At 49.9% G+C, this 19920-nt stretch overlaps 1 protein-coding gene and 1 long non-coding RNA gene across 2 annotated transcripts; one reads left to right on the forward strand and one right to left on the reverse strand.

Moving 5' to 3' along the window:
• Nucleotides 1-6777: 6777 nt before the first annotated feature.
• On the reverse strand, nucleotides 6778-10262 carry ZFP36L1 (ZFP36 ring finger protein like 1). The gene is made up of 2 exons (XM_005149253.4): nucleotides 10043-10262; nucleotides 6778-9341 (listed from the first exon to the last, which is right to left on the reverse strand). The coding sequence occupies exons 1-2, from the start codon at nucleotides 10097-10099 to the stop codon at nucleotides 8391-8393; spliced, it is 1008 nt and encodes a 335-aa protein (XP_005149310.1). The 5' UTR covers nucleotides 10100-10262; the 3' UTR covers nucleotides 6778-8390.
• LOC117436037 (uncharacterized) lies at nucleotides 9773-12294 on the forward strand. The gene is made up of 2 exons (XR_004549537.1): nucleotides 9773-10393; nucleotides 11401-12294. It is a non-coding gene; the product is annotated as an uncharacterized lncRNA (long non-coding RNA).
• The last annotated feature ends 7626 nt before the right edge of the window (nucleotides 12295-19920 follow it).

Below are 19920 nucleotides of genomic sequence, written 5' to 3' on the forward strand. Positions count from 1 at the left end.
GTCCTCATCACAGATTAAGCCAGGAAGGTTGAATTTGCCTCCACAAGAACCAGAGACAGGACAGCAACAATGAGAGCAGAACCAGACTGAAAATTAAAGTTCAGGATGGGTTTAGGACATCCTATTTTTGAGCAGGCATAGGAAGAGAGAAATAAAAAGGTTTGGGAAAGCAAATCCTCTGGGAACAGACTGGGAAAGGGCATAACTGGCAGGATAGCTGAAAGGTGAAACCACACATGCCATTCTGCAGGGACTGAAGGGGATGGGATGCAAAGTTAATGGCCACAAACCTCCACAGGAGACATTCAGGTTAAGTATTAGGCTACATATTGAGAGGTTAAAATAGCCTGAGCATTGAAACTCCCTGACAAGGGAATGCCATGGACGCATCGGTGCCGGAGACCTTTGTTTCTGGCTATTGCTAGACAGCATCGTGCAGGAGAGGTGGTTTGTGGATAATGAGATCAGCCCTGCCACAGTTAAGAGTGAAGGTCTGGATGACTCACTACAAGTCCCTGCCAACCTGGATGATACACTGATAACCCCATGGGCCGCTGTCTCTGGTCTCCACCGTGACACCGCTGGCCTCCCCCCAGCTGCCTGCCCTCAAGTTCTTGCTGGCTTTTCAAACAAACTGCCAGATGTTTGGAAAACATCTCCAGTTCTGTTTTCATCCAGGCTGAGAGTGTTTTTCTGGTCAGAAGGGTGCCAGGAGAAGGAAAATATCTCGGTCAGCAGATTCAGTCTGTGAATCTAAAGCCACATTACCTAAACTGAGAGGAAAATGATTTTCTGCAGCTCCCCTAGCTCTTTTGGCTGGGCACCATCAAGAAGGGGTGAATTAAGTTTGTTGTCAGTTTTCAATCCTATGATAAGCTTGTAAGTCTAATCCTGCGGAAAATGGGGTTGTTTGTAAACACAGCACAGAAGATCTGAGGCTGAGAGAAAATAAACAAGGAGCCTCTTTGTATATTTTCAGCCCTGTCCTCTTTCCAGGCAAAAGTGCACCTTTTACACTCTGATGTTGGCCTTCAACAAAACCTTTCCTCATTTCTTGTGACTGTAACTTCCTAGTAAACCCAGACTATACCAGTGTCCAAAAGCCCTTGCACCATCTCCAGAGCTGGGAAACACAGCATATTCTCTTTGCGTAGCTATAATCAAGGTAATCACGATGGCTTCCACGTAAGACTGCTCAAGAAATTTCTTTATAGCAAACAAAGCAAGAGCTTCAAGAAATAACTTCATTGGCATTTGTTCCATATTGCTTAATGTCTCCTTAGGGGCTGTGGCTACCATCCCAAACAACATTTCTATGGCTTGCGTGGCTACATCCTTTTCCTGTGAATCAACATTGGCATCTGCTCATCCAGAGTATTCAGGAGAAATATTTGCTGTTGCCTGGAGACTAAGACAGGAGAAAAAGTATCAGGAGTCCTAAATTATTTTTGCAGCTCTTTCTGTGATACTGTGCCACTGCCAGACACTTAACAGTCATGTATCTAACAGGGTTCTAAAACCTAAGGAATAGGTACAGTTACATTTGCCAAGTGCCCAAAATACCTGTAAAGTTCTCCCAGGCCCATGGGTGAAAGGCATCATAATGAAGTACAAAGTGCATCGCTACATAGGCCAAGCAGACTCCAGCCATCTTTGTCAGCATTAGCATCTCTTGCTCTTTCTGTCCTCTCTGTGGGAGATAAACCCCAGAGAAACAGAATGACTCCACTGACAAACCTTCCATCGGCTCTTTTGCTGACCGGTGGTCTGCTAGGACCAGAGGTACTGCAGACATACCATACCTATGGCTTTGCCTCCGCCCAGCTGGTGTGGTAGACCTTAAACACACACAGAAATGCTGAAACCTGACATGTTTACACCAACTCCAGTTGTTAAAACTTTTCACATCGCACCGACAACCGCTCACGTGTTGGGGGGCGGATGAGGAGGAAACTTCCTTCCACCCAGAGGTGCAAGAAAACTGTAGCTGGCAGTCACATGCTCCACACAGCCTTACAGCCCGCAGGATCCTGCATGGAAAAATTTCACTTCCATGTGTTGACTAAGTTAATGTGTGGGGATAGTGGGCGTACATAAAATGAAGCTATGAAAAGAGATTAATTTGCAGCTGGAGCCCAGGCAGGGAGAACTCTGGTCCTCTGTTTGCTCAGAAAACGGCTGCTTTGACCAAAACCCGGTCAAAAAGAAGAGGTTAAGGCAGTGGTAGTGAAATAAAAAAAGCAGCAAACGTGAAGCAAAGCCTCTCTGGAAATTAAGACGTGGAATTCAAAACATTTGCAGTGTAATAAACCCAGGCGAGCCCATAAAGCTGCACCAGCCAAAAGGAGCTCTGTTCTGCCTACGAGGAAACCCGAACCGGCGTCACGCCTGGCAGCAGCCGCCCCGCAGCCCCGCTTCCTCCCCGCCTCAGTGTAGGGCTGTCTTGCTCGCTGCCCTCGGCTATGTTTAACGCAGCGTCTGTTTCCACTCTAACCCCTTCGGTTTGGAAGAGGAGGAGGATATAAATCAGCTGTGGAGCTGCCCACAGGGCTTAGTCACAGCAGGTATTGGTTTAGGGTGTCTTAGAGAAACTTGTTTTTTTCTCTTTTTGCTGGAAGTATTCTAGGGAATAAGTGCCGGCTTTGTGAGGCACAGGCATTGCTTAATGGGTGAGAATGTCTCCAAACAAAGGACATTTTACATCATCTTCTAACATTTTGGGCTTAAATCGGCCTAGAGCTCGAGGGCTGTTCCGTGAGTTGCCAGCAGACACTTGCAGCATCCCTGCTGAGCCAGTCTCGACATACCTCCCAGCATTCCCAGACCCAGAGATACCCTCTGTGACAGGTTTCACCCCTTCCTCCCAGCTGAACTCCTTCCCAACACTAGTTTTACTGTTTGCTTCTTGTTTATAGCTGGTTCATACCCCTCAAACTGCTTCTGCTATGGGCTCCTCCTGACCCCTCCTCTGTGCAGCCCTGGTAATGAAGACACCCTTCTTCACATTTCTTTTTTTTTTGCCTCTTTTCACTGCACTCCCCACACTTTAGGCTGTCACCAGAGCACCTGGTCACTCCCCACACCAGCTCCCCACAGCAAAACTGCCTTCCCAGCCCCACTGCTGGGTACAAGACCATACATCTTCATGTTTGCCTGTTGTTTCCTAGGGCATGAGGAGTCTCCCTCAAGCACAAGCCCCTCACTCCCTCCTGGGCAAGGTACTGGGGCTGTTCTTTTGTGTCATTGCCACCCCTGGGCATGTCTGCAGCCTCCAGCCCATGCAACACATCCAGTACTGGAGCCAGGAGCCTCTTTGCTCACACACACTGACCGCTGCACCTTCTCCCAGAGCCTCTTTCTCCAGGCTCAAGAACATGCTCGCTTTCCCCAGTGCAGGCCACACAAATTGCAGCAATTAGCAAGTGTATAGGGCATGCTGCCCATGAGTATTACTGCATCTTCATACTCATTCATATCCTTGTGCATAGTCATCAGATAGTATCCAGCAGGCTACACTATCCAGACCTTCCCCTCCATGCTGATGCTCCTGAGCCTTGCTGGAGACCAGTTCATTAGCCTTCATGCATCCAAACACTGTTAGTTAAGAAGTCTTTAGACTCAAACCAGCATGGATTCTCTCTCACCTCTGCTATCCCCCATGCTGTGTGAACTTGATCTCTATCTCTTGCTTTGTTCCCAATCTTTAATGGTGACCCAACATTTCCTGCCCCGCTGCCACCTCTCCTTTGCCGTGCAAGAGCCTGGTCTTCCCACATGATTTGCAACAGCAGCTCCAAGTCCCACTTGCAGACCACTGCCCTCCCTGCGCCTCCCCAAAAACTCCCTTGTATGCTCCCCTCCAGGCATGTATCGACTGTTGTCCGGTTCTCCAAGTTTCTTTCTACTCTGCATCCAAACTTCATGGCTATGCTGATGAGGCACATTCTGTCAGGAACTTGGAGCATTTCAGACTTCTTTTTAAATTGCATTTTTTGTTACTTGCAATCTGGCACACCATGCCTAAATTCAAGTGATGCTAAACAAAGGTTAGCCAAAACTAGGTAGTGAAGTTCCCAACTGCCTTTAAAAACAACAACAGCAACAACAACAAAGAAGCCCTATTTGACTTTGCAGCCCTCATCTACTGAGAAGTTCAGGAAATGAGGTGGCCTGTGTTTCTACAGCCCCCGATTGCAGAACTGAAGGTGCTTCTGTACAAAAGCCACATTTAGCCCTTAGTAAGGGAGTAGCCAGTACAGTCCTGGGGACACTTACAGCTATTGTAGGGATTAGGAAAGAGGGAGGCAGCTACTGGAGTGGGATCTGAGCCACCTGGAGCTCTGCAAATCAAAGTCAGTCCTGCTACTCCTTACCAAGGGGCAACTGGCGCAGCCAGCAGTACAGACTGGCTGTAATTTCCAGAGACAACCAGGCATGTTGGATGTGGACAGCACTAACCATCTGACTTAGAAGCCGAAAAATAAGTGACACCTAGTACCTGCAGCCCACAGACATGGACCCAGTCTTCTTACAAGAAGCCCACACTGCAAATACCCATGACTAACAAAAATATGTGAGGAACAGTAAGAGTCACCATAGGTGTCCCCCTGCCCCACAGTAAGAGCTGTAAGTGCACCAAGGCATACTCTGCCATGCCACCTCACATGGGACGACAGGTATCTTGTTCTTGAGGGTACTTCTCTCTGCCCAGGCACACCAGGCACATCAGAAAAGTAACCGTGCCAATACACAAGCCAGCTCTTTCTTCTTGGCCACTCTTGAGAGTCCTGTGACACTCCTATGAGAATCAGTGAGCCAGAGCATGAAGGAGCCCCCAAAACAAATGAATGTCTCAAAACCATCATGCCAGGAAAGGCTATTTACCTTTCTGAGCCGTGGCTAGGCTATTACCAGCCAAGGCAAACTGCTAGGGGACACAGATGCTAACCCTACAAGAAACAGCACGGACAACTCGCCCACGGTAAACCCAAGGGAGGGGAAGTCCCTCCAGACTAGCTGCTGCCATACACCCAAGTCACAATGAATGCTAATGGTATCAAATCAGGGAAATCCCTGTGTTGCTGGAGGCTCTTGCCTCACTCTCTCACAAACGGTTACAGAAAGTAAACTTCTGATGCTGCCTGTTCTGCTCTTCTCTCTGCCCTGTGTGACCTAGCTCAAGGCTAGTTTCAAAAAGCAAAACACCCAGCGATAAAGCATTTTTCATTAACAAATCCACAGGAGAAAAATAGTGCTGGCTTCCCAGAACCAGTGCACTAGGATGAGGGAAGTACAGAACTACCAGGAAAGAAGACCTAGTTTTAGCACAACTTCCCAGTAGTTTGTCATATCAATAGCACCATGCAACCAATACAGCTATTTTGTTCATCAATTATTAATTGGGCAGACTGTTTGCTTGAAGAGCTGCACAGAAAGTCCAGGGAGGAGGTGAGCAGTTTCAAGCCCCATATGCACACCTTGAGATAAACTTGGGATCCTCTCCAGATCAGATACAGCTTGCTGTGCAGGGGCCGATGGCATGGCTTCCAGCAGTCAGCAAGGAGGCAGGCCTGGATGCTTGCTGCACCTGGGCACAGGAGGCTTTCCAGGAAGGAGTCCATCTCTCATGTGGGCCCCATCACCTTCACACCCAGAGGCAAGGCTGTGGTCAGCAGGTTTCTGGAGGCCTGTTGAGCAGCACTGGGGCTGTGCCCGAGGCTCCTCTCTCAGGCATCAGCACAGACTGCACAGCATGCTAGTTACATCAGCATCGCCCAGGCAAACTCCCCACACAGCTTCTGCACTGTTCATGGGAACCAGCTGCTAGCAGCCACACTCCTCTTCCACCATCTTTCCTCCACCTAGCTCACCTTTATTGTCAGACCACACAAGCAAGCATGTTACTCAAAGCCAACACCACCAAAGGTACGCTGGTGTAAGCCTTGAGGTATCCTATAGGTTTTGTTTGCCAGGAACTTTTCCAACATGAATTAGGAAACATTTCTTCTGAACAGTGAGGCATGTCAAGACAGATGACAGATTGGTGCTTCAGCAACAATATTACACCCTGGATTTGGGAGAGAGCTGGTAGTTTCAGATGGAGTGCCAAGCTTGTTCCACAGAGCTCAAAGGTGGAAACACAAGATTTACACCATGACCAGCACTGACAAAGAAGCAACCCTGAATAAAACCACTGGGTTCAGAAGTTTCTGGGGTTGCCAACTGATACTTAAAGGGGCATGCAGGCTTCAATGCAATACCAGGGTGAAGACTTCTATGAGGGTCCATGTTCCTCTCCCACACAAAACACCACTCTGTACCAAAAGGGAGTAGTACCAACAAGAAGCCAGGCCTGAGGCTTGGGAAATCCATGCCACTTCAACATCCCGCTTCAGCCTTGCTCAAAATATGTATAGGCTTCTCATGAGGGGGAAGGAGCTGCATAGGAACATAAGCCACAAGAGGAACAAAAGCCAATCTAAGGTTTAAGGTACATTGATCAGAAAGAAGTTTAGAGAAGACTGAATGACTCAAGATGGGAGGACACCCTAAGAGAGAGAGGGTGAGAGGCCACTGATAGGTCACACTGGTTATTTGCTGCCATTGATCTCTGATCCACAGGTTTGTATGGCTGACCCACTGAATCCATGCCAAATAACAGAGGGATGCCCAAGCACAGGGTGGGTATTCTAGGTCAAGAGGGAACTACCTGCATTTGAGTGGCTGCCTATAAACCAAACCCTCAATCTGTGCAAGGAAAACCAGCTCCACTGTCAGTTTCTTGAAAAAACTTGGGGTTTATTGATTTAAACTGCAAACAGTCATTACAAAAGAGATTCTCTTTTAAATAAAACTCACACAAAGAGGAGGAAAAAGCAATGTAGTGAACAGTAACGGGGGGGGGGAGAGGGGGTGTTTAATTACATTCATTCTCTTTGTGCCAGTCCCATTCACCTTGGCAAGGAAAACTCCAAACTTGGAATACAGAAACACAAAGACAAACTGCATTTGGAATGTCTTCAGATAGGCACTTTGAGCCCAAGGCTTTTCTCCTTGAAGAATCTATACAGAAAGAGGAAGACTAAGGTCTTCCTTCCACACTGTCTCACAACAGAGCTCAGGTATGTACATTCTAAAGCCCTAGGTAGTTAAGACCCAGGGGAGGGGAAGAGGAGGAGAAGAAAGGCAAAGAAGCACATTAACTCAATTTGCAGTCCAACACAAAAACAAAAAAGAGGGGAAATTCTAAAATAAATAATCCAAACACAGTTTTTTGCATTTTTTTAAATTAATTTTTCATTTTTTAAAATAAAATAACCAAAAAAGTGTAAAGTTACAAAAAATGTCATTGTAGTATAATATATTAAACTGTGGGGAAAAAAAGGAAAAAGACACTTCACAATCTTAAGATTAATATGGAAGATCATAATTTAAACATAAAAGAATATATTCTATGGATTCATCATCCCGATAAATATGAACAAAATTAACAAAAAAAAGCATAGGTTTCGGCAATAAATACGTTTTGATAAGTTAAATAAGCTTTTTTATATTGTTGTGCAGTGACAAGCAAAATCTGCTCTCCAATTTCTGAAGTTATACAAAATTAAAAACCCAGAAAAAAAAATAGAAAGCTTGGCGTGAGTGCTCTAAGATAGGTCTAAAGTACTCTAGAGCAAAACCATTAAAGCTATGTCTACTGGAACTTTGCTTACACGAACTTGTGTGTGTGTGTGGAATGACTTCTGTTGGCCCCACCCCCTCTATTTCTGTATTTGTTTAAGATGTCACATGAATACACGGGGAACTTTTTAGCACCAAAATCAAGTCTCTCGTTAAGTCCATCTGCTTTTTGTTTTCTTTTTTGCTGTTGTTGTTTTGTTTTCTTCCTCCCAGTCAAAGTCCCACTCTTGTTACAATCTTTGTCCGTTCTCAGCTTTTTCTTCCCGCAGACCTGAGCGGATCCAGGCAAGACTAGTCTTTAAGGGGAGGTGAGAAAGAAGACTGGATGTTAACACTTGCCCGCATGCCTGCAGCCTAGCGGAAACTGGCCAGTCAGGAAGGGACTGGGAGAGGGTTATGCAGTACATGGCCAGTGGAGGGAGCTGGATCCGGACATTTCCTGCACATCTGGAAGTGCACAGAGCTGCTGGTGCCCTCTGCAGCTGGAGAGGTAATAGTCACAGTGAAAGTGTTAAAAGGCACTAATTTTGTAAACGTTATTGCTTTTCATCGTAATTTGGCACTTAAGGTTTAAGCCAGTGGGTCTACAGCAGGCAGGGGGACATGTTAACATCCAGCTCAGACTACTGGGGATGGGGGTGGGAGTTCAGCTTAACATTGTAATAGAGGTGGGGGGGTGGGGAGGGGGAGCAAGAGGATACCCCAGATTAGTCGTCAGAGATGGAGAGTCTGCTGAAGATGGGAAGACGTCTTGAGGTGTCCAGGATAGGGGAATCTGAGCCGCTGTGGCTGCTGCTGGAGCTGCTCAGATAGCCCTCCTGGTCAGAGAGGGAGTCCTGAGGACTGGGCGGCGAGTCAAACATGTTGGGGGACTCGGACATGGGCCTGAACAAGAAGGTGGTGGGGGAGTTCCCGCTGGGCACCTGCACCCCCATGCTGGGGGCAAAGAGACTGACCAGCTCCTGGCTGGAGAAGGTGAAGGGGTTGCTGGCGCAGTCAGGCAGGGTGGGGGAGCCCAGTAGGTCGTCGGCGCTCAGCATGGGCGGCGGGGTGATGGAAGTGGGGCTGTCCAGCAGCCCGCTGGCAGCAGTGCTGGGGAAGCCGGCGAAGCTGAAGCTGTGCTGCAGGCGGGGTCTGTCGGTGACGGCGGGCTCCCGGCTCCCCGCCACAGCGCGGCGCTCCTCCGCGTTGTGAATGAAGTGGCAGCGCGGCCCGTAGGGGCAGAAGCCGATGGTGTGGAAAGTGCGGCAGAGCTCGGTCTTGTACTTGGGGTGGCGGGTGAGGCTCCGCAGCTCGTGGATGCCGTGGGCGAACTGGCACTTGTCGCCGTACTTGCAGGCTCCGTTCTCCTCGAAGGGGCGGCACAGCTCCGTCTTGTAGCGGCTGGAGTTGACCTGTCCCCCGGGCTGCTTCTGCTGCAGCAGGCGCTCGCCGCCCTCGGAGAAGGAGCGGTCCCGGAAGCGGCTTTCCCGGGGGCCCAGCATGGGAGCCGGCTCCCCTTTCAGGCTGGTAAGGAGCTGGTTCTGGTGGAACTTGGAGTTGGGCAGGGTGACAGAGTGCCTCCTAGGGAAGCCCCCGCCGGCCGGGGTGCCCACCGCCTTCCTGTCCAGCAGGCACCCGCTGACACTCGAGGGACTGTAATTCAACATCTTGTTGCTCTGCGGGGAGAAAGCAATAGCCGGTCACTGTCACCGCCTCCTCCGGCGTCCCCACGCAGCCCCGAGTCTCAGCGGCACGGAACGGCGCCCCGCCGGCCCCCGGCTCTGGCCGCCGGGCAAGCAGGGGAGCCCTCCTCGCCAACATCTGCTCCAGCCCCCGAGAGCCGCCCCGCCCCGTCCCCCCGCGAAGCCCTGGCAGAGCTAAGTAAGGAAGCGAGCCAAGCGCCAGACGCGGGGGAGCCGCTGGCTGCATGCGAGAGAGCTGAGGCCGGAGCTCTTTGCTGGGAGAGCCTCCCAGGGGACGGCGGCGAGCGGGAAGGGCAGCGCGCAGCGCTGGCTCCCGCCCCAACAACACCCCCTCCCCCCCGCCCCGCTCCCCCTGCGGCGTGGCCGGACAGGGGCGGCAGAGCCCCGCGGGGAGCGAGCCCGCCCGGGCGTGTTCCAGCGCGACGGCCCCAGGGGCAGGGGAACAACCCGGCCCCCGACTGAGCCCCAAGGAGCGCAGGGCGGTGCCCACCCCCTCCCCTCCGCCGGCGGGACCGAGGAGGGAAGCGCGGGCAGCAGCAGCGGGTGATCTACAGCCGGTTCCTCGGCCCCCGTTCTACGCCGAGCTCGGTACCGGCCAGAAAACCGGGGGGGGGGGAGGTAAGCCCAAACTCGAACCTGAAGAGCGCCGGAGCCGCTCCCGACGGCGCGCTTACCTTGCATAAAACTTCGCTCAGGTCGAAGATGGTGGGCGACACCAGGGCTGTGGACATCTTCGGACAGCGAGGGGGGGACGCGGGTGCGGCCGCGGCACACGGACACGAGGAGTCGCGGCGTGGGTAAGGCAGAGCCTCGGGCGCCCGGCGCGCAGCCTGCCTCCCCCCACCGCCGCTCCCAGCCCGCCGCCGCTTCCAGCGGGCTCGGTGGAAAGCTCAACTTATAAAGTTTCGGACTTACCCCCGGGAGGAGGAGCCGGCGACGGGAGGAAAGGGGAGGAGGGGGGAGAAGGGCAGGGTGATTGACACCGCGACTGAATCACCCCGGCGGGCGGGGCCGGAGGAACTTTGGTGAGGAAGGAGGGGGCAGGGAGGGAGAGGGGAGGAAAAAAATAAGAGAAAAAAGGGGGGGAAGGGAAAAAGAACTAAAAAGAACTAAAAAGAAGGCAGAGGAGCGGGGAAAACCCGCCCGCCGCCGCCGCGCTGCCCGCCCCCCTCAGGAGGCCGTTGTGTGCGCGGGGAGGGCGGGGGCAGGCGCGCGGGGGGGGCCGGTTCGCGAAGCGGCCTCGCGCTCGTCCGGTACGCATGAGCCCCTGCGAGCACCGACGGCGGTTGGCGGGGGAGGGGGGCGGCGGGGGTTGGAGTGGATCTGCTCAGGGCTGCTTTGTGTGCATACACACGGGGGGGTACTCCTCTTTCCCAGGTTTTATTGGGAGCTGGGAGCGCTGCGAGGGGACATAGCTGCCGTCCACGTTAGTTTAAATAGTTAAAATACGGGTTTGCACTTCAAAAGGGTGTCTGAGGAGTTCTGCCTTTTTTTTCCCCTGCATAGTTCTCTTCCAGCCCCCAGAACTCAGAATTGTAAAACTGAGAGAAAAGAAACAAAATAGCGTCTCTGAGCAAGTAATCTGTTCCAGATTTTAGTAGGCAAAGTATGATTCATGCGTATATCGATACGGCGGGGAGGAGTGGGGAGCATGGCGGCAGTTTGTGTGTAAAAATAAGTTAAAACATTAAAACAACAAAGCGCCCGGAGGCTTCTCGGTGCTAGAGTGCCTCAGCGTGAAACCCGCTTCCCCCAAACCCACCCAGCCGAGCAAGGCTCGCCCTAACCATAACTTCAGAGAGTGTTTCACCCAGGGCCGAGCAATGGCATCCCAGCCCTCTCCCTCCCCGCCCAGCCAGCTTGAAGGGGGGCCCTGCCGCTGCCCGGCACCACACACTGCTCTGCCGGCCCAACGCACGGCTTGGCCGGCAGGGAAGAGCCCCCTGCCTTGGGCAGCGCAATGCCGGCCCGAGCGGCCATCGCTCTGAAAAACTTCAAACAAATGATCCATTTCCTCTTATGTTTGCTTTAGAGTCGCAGGACCTGGACTTTGAGCTGGCGGCTGATCTTTTTCCCCTCCTTCGGTCTTCAAGAACAGCCAAAATAACCGAGAGGAACGCCCACAGGCTCCAGCTATTCCAGATTTCTGACTTTTTTTAATAGATATATTATTATTTACTTTAAGGAGCAAGCAGGTTCCTCGAATTTCCTTCTCTTTCTAGTTTCTTCTTTTATTTTCCTTGGCTTGGCCAGAAGTAACCAGGAGAGAGACCAGCCTATTATTTTCTGCAGTTGTTTACTCATTCTGTAGATGGTGCTTGTTCCCAGGGCTCCGAGCCTCTCTATAATTAAACCCATTTTAATTGTTAGGTTAGAAACGTCATTTCAGGGACTTTCCAAGAGTTACCGAGAAAGCCAGCTGAGATAACTATTTCTCTCCTTAGTCGCTCCCAGCCTGGTTTTCAACTCGGTCCCTCTCCATTGGCCGATCAAGGTGCAAGGCTGAGCAGAGGGCTCTGTGCGGGACAGTCCCCACCGCTTTTGCATTATTTGCTTTCCCGTGTGCCTTTGTTTTGGAAACTTGGGGTTTAAAGTTGCGCATTTCCACGGATCAAGCAGCGAAAGCTGAAGCCGAGAAGGAATTTTTTTCCAGTGATTTAGCTTGGCAAACCCCGACTCCATGGTGGTCTGCTTTGCATTGGCTGCGCACATGCTCAGATCAGGAATTTAGCTACTCGCCCCACCTCGTGGCTAAAAGTCAGAGCCCTCCGGGCCAGAGTGGGAATTTGTGTGGGCATGAATTCACACTGAGCAGAGGAATGAAAAAATCGGGGCCTTGCACCTTCCGCCAGAGACATGCCAACACTTTGAAAGATGCAACTGAACAAAGATACATAAATGAATAAAATGAAAGTAAATTCTTAAAGAAGATTACTGAAAACGTGAATGAATGTAGTGCCATGCTCATTAGTTTTCTCGTTTGGGTCAATCTGTCCAGGCCCAGCACATTTCAGTTGGGATACTACAGCTGGAATAAGTGTCTGGGGCTTTCCAAGCCCTTCCCAAATCTGTCCTCAGTGCAGGAGCAGCTTCTGAAGCATTCTTTTCCCTGATTCCAGTGCAAGCAGATGCTAAACTTGTGTCAAAATACAGGGGAGTAAGATCCTTCATCAGACCTGTGCACACATTTAACAGAGGAATTAAGAACCACTTTCCCAAAAGAGAGCTGCAGTGGGCTGGAATGGCCGGAAAACAGGGAAGAACCAGGGGGCAGCTAATGAAATGATAAAGGCAGGAGTATTTTTTCCAGTTGTGTGTGTGTATAAAAGCTGTGGGCTCATTGGCACATGATGCTGTGGAGGTCAAAAGTATAAACAGGGTCAAAAAAGCAATTCAACAAATTTATGGAGGAAAAGTCCCTGGAGGTTTACTAAAGGCAAAGGCAGACCTCCGCAGCACGTTGCTGGACAATGCACAGCAAAAGTATCACTCATTCCCCTGTTTTTAACTCTTAAGCATTAGCTGCTCTTGGAGGTAAGAGGAAGGCCACAACAGACCTTTGATCTGACCCAGTTCAGTTATTTTTACGTAGTTAGGGTCTACTTTTGTGCTTTATACTCCATCTAACCCTGATGGGCTTGGAAGTGCACCTCACAGATTTGGTTTGGGAATAGCTGTGCAACATCAGATTGTTTGGGCCAGGCAGGAGGAAGTCAGTGATGGGAAGTACAAATCAGCATCATCTCATCCCTTACCCACTGGGCACGGGTTCACACACACTGCCTTCTGCTAAAGGCAGTCTCATGGGGTGGCTGCAGTTTAACTCCCTGTCAGGGTAATAAAAGATTACTTTGAGAAGAGGGTATAAACTGAACCCAAGTGCCAGCTCGCCACAAATATATTTGGTGATGTTAAAGCTGCCATAGCAACAGAAGGAGATTATTATCTTAAGACACCTCCACTTGTCTTCACCTGGACTGGAGCAGTTCGGCAATAGGCTTGTGTCAGAGTTACTGAACAAAGAACACGAGAGCAAAAAAGCCTCAGTTGTTGAAAACAAGGTGGAGGGTGGTGGTTTGGTTTGTTCCCTTTCCTACCACCCAGTTCCCAAAGTTTCAAGTTAGGAAAGGGAAGTGCTTTTGCCACGAGCAACGTTTTTTCCTGTGAGTTTCGGATGAGTTAGGCATTTTGCTGCCCTGCTCCCATGGGAATCTTCAGATAAATAGACATGCCTTTTCTGCAGTGGTATTCTGATGCACAGGGGCTGGGGCTGGAGGAAGGACAAACCTCCTGCCTTTATTTCTGCTGGCAGTGTAAAGTGAGTCGAAGCTTTCTGCAGCCGCTATTCTATTTATATCCTTTGGGTCCAGTGCTATTTTTGTTGGCTGTGCCTCTGGAGGTGGAGGTATGGAAGTGCCTTTCTGCTCGTCTCCACAAGCGGGTGTAGAAGTTTCCTCCGACCCAGGCACCTCCTCAGACGCTGTGTCCCTTCAGGGGTGGTAGGCGGATGTCAATGTGGCTATTCCCCGCCTTGTCCCTAACTTTTTAATCCTTCCTTTTATTTGGACCTTGCGCTCCGTCCATGGAACATCTCTGGGTAGCCACTGGGAGGTGTGAAGGGCTCGGGATGGAAACCACAGCTTGTAGGTGCGCCCTCTGCCAGGCTTTTCTGGCACCGGAGGTAAGCCCGGCCTCCGCCTGCTCCCCAGCGAAAGGGATATTACCGGCTGCTTGGTGAGGAAACAGACTCGCAGAGATACAGGAAAGTGTGTTAAGGTGGTGGGAAGCAACGGGAGTAAGATTCCTGGCAGCTCGGGTATGTAAATATTCATAAAATAGAGAGTGTGTGCATGTGTGTACTTTGTGGTGGCAGGAAACCCAAGAAGCTAGCTCCATTATTTTTGCTGGAATTGGTAGTTACACTGCCAGACAAATATTATAAGCCCTTAATCCTCCTGACTTTGCACCTGTGAACGACCTAAAGACCATTCAAGGTGATCTAAATTATGGAACCTCGTTACTAATTAGTAATGGGGTTTGGGATTTGATGTGGTTGTTCATAAAGAGGGTTTTCTGTTTCTTAGATGTGGGGATATCTCTGGGGAAACTGAGGGGAGAAGGAGACAGGAGGTAGGGGTATTATGTGGCCTTTTCTGAAAGTGTCACATGGGCGTGACTAGCCTGTCATGGATTTGGCACTGGTGGCACAGACAAGATACTGCAGTGGAAAAAGCAGAGGTATCCTTTCAGCAGACGCAGGATAAGGAAATTGGCTGAACTTAATGTATCCAAGTTATAATTTCCAGTGGAAATACTAATGCAATTAATCTATTTCCACACAACAGGACAACAAGCCCATGCTAGTGTTTAGTGTTTGTCAGGCAGCTGGCCCAGCCACATCCCAGCATCCATCCACCTGCACCCAGACATGTGCAGCCTGTGTTGGGATGGGAGCTGAGCTGAGACACAAGCCAGTGCAGAAAATAATAGGTTCAAGGGGCTGGAGGAAAAGAGCATCACCAGGACTGGCTGCTGCATGGTTGTGGAAAGCCCAGCAGCTCCCTCCCATAGCACGACAGAGCTCCCTGCTGCTCACTGCCTCCTGCAGAGAAACCTCACTCTTCTTACCAGGGTTTGCCTGTTCTCAGTGAAGTTGCAAACCCTTTAGGGCAAGGAGCAAATCTCATCTGATCTCTCCTCCCTGAGCACACCTCAACTGCGTGAAGCTGGAGAAATTATTTCCATCCTGCTGGTGTAGCAATGGGAGCCAAGAAAGCACCCCAGCCTGGCTACAGCAAGGTGAGGGATGGAGCAAGAGGTTGTGCACCACTGGCAGAGGAGAGCCATGAAGCAGCTGCTAGGGAGACCAGTGTGCCATCCTGCGGGGGGTCCCCAGTACCCTGTCCCTCTCTTCGCAGGAAGCCCACCTGCATGGGACAGCCTGCACAGCTGGGTGCTGGCACGCTCTTTCTCCAGATCACAGCCAGGCTCATGATGGTCCCAAGGTCCCCAGCATTCCTGCTGGGCCCAAACTCAGGGGCTGATGATGGTGTACAGCAAGAGTAGAGCTTCAGATAGGTACCTTTAACCTGGCCTGATCTGCACAGGGCTCTGTGCCTCCCAGGGCAGAGAAAAGTCTGGTATCTCTCACCTAAATAAATCGTCATTCAGTTTAAGGGAAGCTTTAAAGAGACTATTGGCAGTTTCCAGAAAAAAAAAAACAAACAAACAAGCAAGCTGCACATCGAAACAGCAAATGACCTTGCATCACTAGGGGGGTTAGTGCATGGCACAGAAGTGACTGGGGACATGGCAAGGAACAGATCCCAGCACAAACACCACTTTTTTTTTCCAAATCTTAACTTCCATGCTCCCAGGCCTGTACACAGGAGGGTGATAATGCAGCAGTGATTTCTGTTGGCCTCTGCATGTTTCCAGCCAGAGCAGCCCTAGCTGCTGATTTATTCTTCAGACGTCAACCAGTGGAATGTTTCCATGATTTCCACATGCTCTGAGAGAATGTGCTACAACTAAAATGCTTTCACCTTTTCTCTTTTATTTTTTTCCTTTCTTTTTCTTTCCTTTTATTTCTTCTTTTTTTTTTTCTCTTTTATTTTATCTTTTCTCTTTTTTTTCCTTTCTTTTCCTTTTCTTTCCTTTATTTTAAAGAGAACATCTAAAACTACTTGGGAGCCTCTCAGGTTGTGCCATTTGTCTGACACGAGAGGCAGTGCTGGTGTGAGAAAGGTGCTGCTTGCTGTGCTAGTGGCAGCTCACCTCTGACAGGCCTGGCTATAACCCTCTGTAAAAAAAACACCATTTCCAAACACAGAGGTTGCACTCCACACATCTTACGTCTCCACAAGATATTTGCATCGGGGAGACAGATTGCTTTCCTGCCTATGCCATTCCATCAAAACATATGTTTAGGACCAGGCAAGAAGCCAAGGTCAAGTCTTATTTTCTATTTCCCCCCCTCCTCCCCCCCCACCTGCTCTGAATCTCTGAATACATTCTGATACAGACTTCAGTCCAACTTCAGTTCCACTGTTTTATCTTTTCCCACAAGACCGTTGTCTCATTCAGACCACAGCAGGGAACACATTTTAATCTCTGCCAGCTGGGCATAGCTGGAGTGCCCCATGCTCGTAGGAGCTGTGTGGGGAGGAACGGAGGCGAGGTTTTGCAGATTCCCATGCACAGAGGATGGAGGGGTTTAGCCAGGTCCAAATCTGGGAGGGCATTTTCAGGAAGCCTCTCCCACTGCCTCCTTTGTCAAGGTGCTAATGAAGAATGAAGAACAATGAGGGTGGTATTCCTCTCACCTGACTTTAGGTGCCTAAAAGTTAGGTGTCTAAACCTATTTAGTTGGACAGGCTTCTTGCATAGTCAATGGAGACAAATAGGCACCTCCAGTGTGTGATTCATCTCGCCTATCTTGCACATTTATCTTGAGAAGGGCTGACTCACTCCACAGCCAAGCACAGCTTCTCTTCTGTGACTGTAAAGGTAGATCAACAACTTGAGGATTTGACAACTAAACTTTACATGTCCCAGGTTACGAAGGTGAATCCTACCCCCAGCTGTGGCAGTGGCTGTGGCAGCAGCACTACCATGCCCTAGCTTGGGGCCTGTCCCCCCGTTTCATCAGAAGGTCTGCTTCCAGGCCTCCCCAAACAAGGCTGGGTCTTAGTCTGTCCAAATCACATTATCAGTCCTTATCACATTATCAGACTAGGTTAAATATTTATAAAGCACATGGGGCAGGGTCCATGTCTTTCTTGTGTCTGTATGTTCCCTCAAGGAGCGAAGCCCCCGTGCCGGTTGCAACCCTTTGCGGACTGGTGCAGTACAGCACTGTGGGTGCCTACACCAGTCTGCAGGTCTTGATGAAATGCAGCCAGGAACACAAAAAGAGCTCATGGACATTGGGAAACAAGCAGGAGTGAATCATAAGAGTCAGAAGAAGCTACTAACGTGTGGGAAAAAGGCAAAAGTGCTACCTCGGCACAAACATATAATAAGGAAGTATGTAATAATAATTATTGTTATTGTAATATGGTCTGGGTGAGCATTTGGGAAAAAGATATCTAATAACTGACAAGCGATGTGGCTCATTTTGTTTTGATCTGAAATTCAAACAATGGTTGTGTTTATAAGGCAATAATACGCAGGGCACAGAGCACTGGCACTGCACCAAATATGCACTCCCCAAGTCGGGTTTATATAGGTCATGCCAAACAAATAATAGTGTTCTTCAATATAATTACTGATTCATTACGGAGAGAGAATGTAATCGAGTCTGTTTGAATTTCAGGGAGGCGTTAGATATAGTAAATTCATACATTTGAGCTTGGATTGGGAAGGCTTTGTGCACTTGCCTAGCTCTGCTCCTCTGGGAATCAGTGGTAAAATTCCCACTGCAGCCTGCCCCAGCAGCACAGGAGCTTCTCTGCCAGCTTCAGCAGGCACTGTTGCTCCCACCACCCTTTGCAGACACTCTCAGCACCCTCTGAAGCATTTCACAGATAGACTGGGAAGCTAAGCTACTGGTAATCTGAGATCTGGATCCAAATGTGTGGGACCTGGCACTTAGCTCAGGCATTGCACCAGCCCCACCGGCTGCCTTGATTCCTGAGGTGCCCCAGCCCCTTCACTTCTGAGCCTCCTGCTCCGTGTCCTGCTTCTGGATGTGTCTCTTTACACACATTATTCCAGTGTTATCTCAGGGGAAAGCAGCAAAGGCCAGAGGACAGGATGTCCTGGAGGTGCCCATCAGCTCCCCGGCCTCATGCTCATACTTGCCCATGGGCTTAAACTTGGGTGTCCCTGCCCTGGGAAGACATCAGTGGTGTTGTGCAGCAATGCCAACCGACATGGCAAGGGCGTGCCACCAGGACTCAGGACATCAAAGGAGAAGAGCCAGGCTCAGCTGGTGGTGAGGAAGGACCATGGGGGCTTCTCCAGGGGCTTTTGGATGGCTTTCCCATGTGGTCAGTCCATGGGGAACTGGCATTTCAACTGCAGTGCTTTGCTTTCCCCAGGAAGACCTGGGCAGCCCCACACCAGTCTGAGGTGTTTCCTGCTGGCCTCTGCCTCCAAACACAGGGATGGATGATGGCGCCCACTGCAGCTTCCTCAATACCCGGCACAGCTGCCAGTACCATGGATTTGCTCTGTGTGGCACCTGGACCAACGCTTTGAATGAAAAAACACAATGCATTGTGGAACAGCCACAGTCAGCACCCCTCATCTCCATCACCAGCCCTGCTGCTGCTCCTCACAGCGCAAAGGGCAGAGCTGCAGTGTCCTCCCTGGAACTCCATGCCAGGGAGCAGCTGCATTTGCCAAAAAGGCTGACTGGGCACAACACAAGTCTTCTAGGAAAATGGGGGCCATGCACTGACAGACCAGCACCCAGTGCAGGAAGCACTGACGGAATACTGAGCACTGATGGAGTGCCTTTTTGCAAAGTTAAATCATGCCCCACTAGTCAGCTGACTTCTGTGAGCTTTCAAAAATCTGATCAGGAACTAATAGGGACTATAGTAAATACATGCTTACAAAAGGTCTTTTGATAAAGCCCCTTCCAAGAATGAAACAAACTTGGCAGCCATCAGATAAAAAGTACCATTATGGATTGAAAATTAAGTCAGAACTGATAGAAGGAGGAAAAATCCATTAAAAGTAAATGGCCACTGTTCTAGAAGGGGAAGAAAAGCTGACTGAGGTGGGAGAGGGGCAGGGGGGGCCACGCTTGGAGGAGACAAAAGTGGCCCTCTGAGCACTGTTTCAAAAAACAGAAATGGAGGAAGGATAACAAGGCACCAGCATTTGCTGCCAAGACAGAACTATGTATTTTAACTGCAAGCAAGGCTCAGCAGGGCTGGGAGGAACTCCAGAAGCTTCTAACTAAACTCAGAAACCAAACCACAATAACGGAGAAAGTTCAGTGCACACAAACGCCAAAGCAAGCCATTTCAGAAGAAATTGAGCAAACCTCTTGCTCTGAATTAGAAGCTGGCTTGTAGGGGTCAGTGGTGGGCAAGGCAATAACAACTGAGGCATTGCATGTGAAAGATCTGCACTGAGGATCGGCATGAAAAATATGTCATCCTATAACCTGGTCACACACATCACACTCCATGTCCGCTTGCCCACTTTGAAGCAGGACCTAAAGAAACATTGTAAGATGAACCATGCTGAGTCAAGATCAAAAGTCCACCAAAGGCAGCATGGAAGAATAGAAACAACATCAAAGGCAGAGCTGGGTGGGGGACTCTTTTTCATGAGTGGGGGTTGAGGAGTACAATACTATTTCATTTGCACCAGGGAAGCAGAGGGCTACAAAACAATCATTCCCTTAAGTAACAACCACCCAATGCTTTTGGTTTATTTGTGCTGTGCTAGTTGAAAAGAAAGACATAAAGGTGCTTTTAAAAATAGTTGCAAGGGAAGTTTGTGCTTTGCCAATGGTCTGCCTCCTGGTACTGTTCCCCGCTGGACGTGGTGATCTGCTGATAAGCTCCTACCTGGCCTGAGCTCAGCTCTG

The sequence above is a fragment of the Melopsittacus undulatus genome, chromosome 4, assembly GCF_012275295.1.
Source record: "Melopsittacus undulatus isolate bMelUnd1 chromosome 4, bMelUnd1.mat.Z, whole genome shotgun sequence".
Taxonomy (NCBI): domain Eukaryota; kingdom Metazoa; phylum Chordata; class Aves; order Psittaciformes; family Psittaculidae; genus Melopsittacus; species Melopsittacus undulatus.

Excerpts from the sequence above, each read along its gene's own strand:
- ZFP36L1 (XM_005149253.4), bottom strand. The coding sequence starts at position 10,099 with ATGTCCACAGCCCTGGTGTCGCCCACCATCTTCGACCTGAGCGAAGTT. Across the intron at positions 9,342-10,042 it reads TGAGCGAAGTTTTATGCAAG|AGCAACAAGATGTTGAATTA; the intron begins GTAAGCGCGCCG and ends TTCTCCCCGCAG.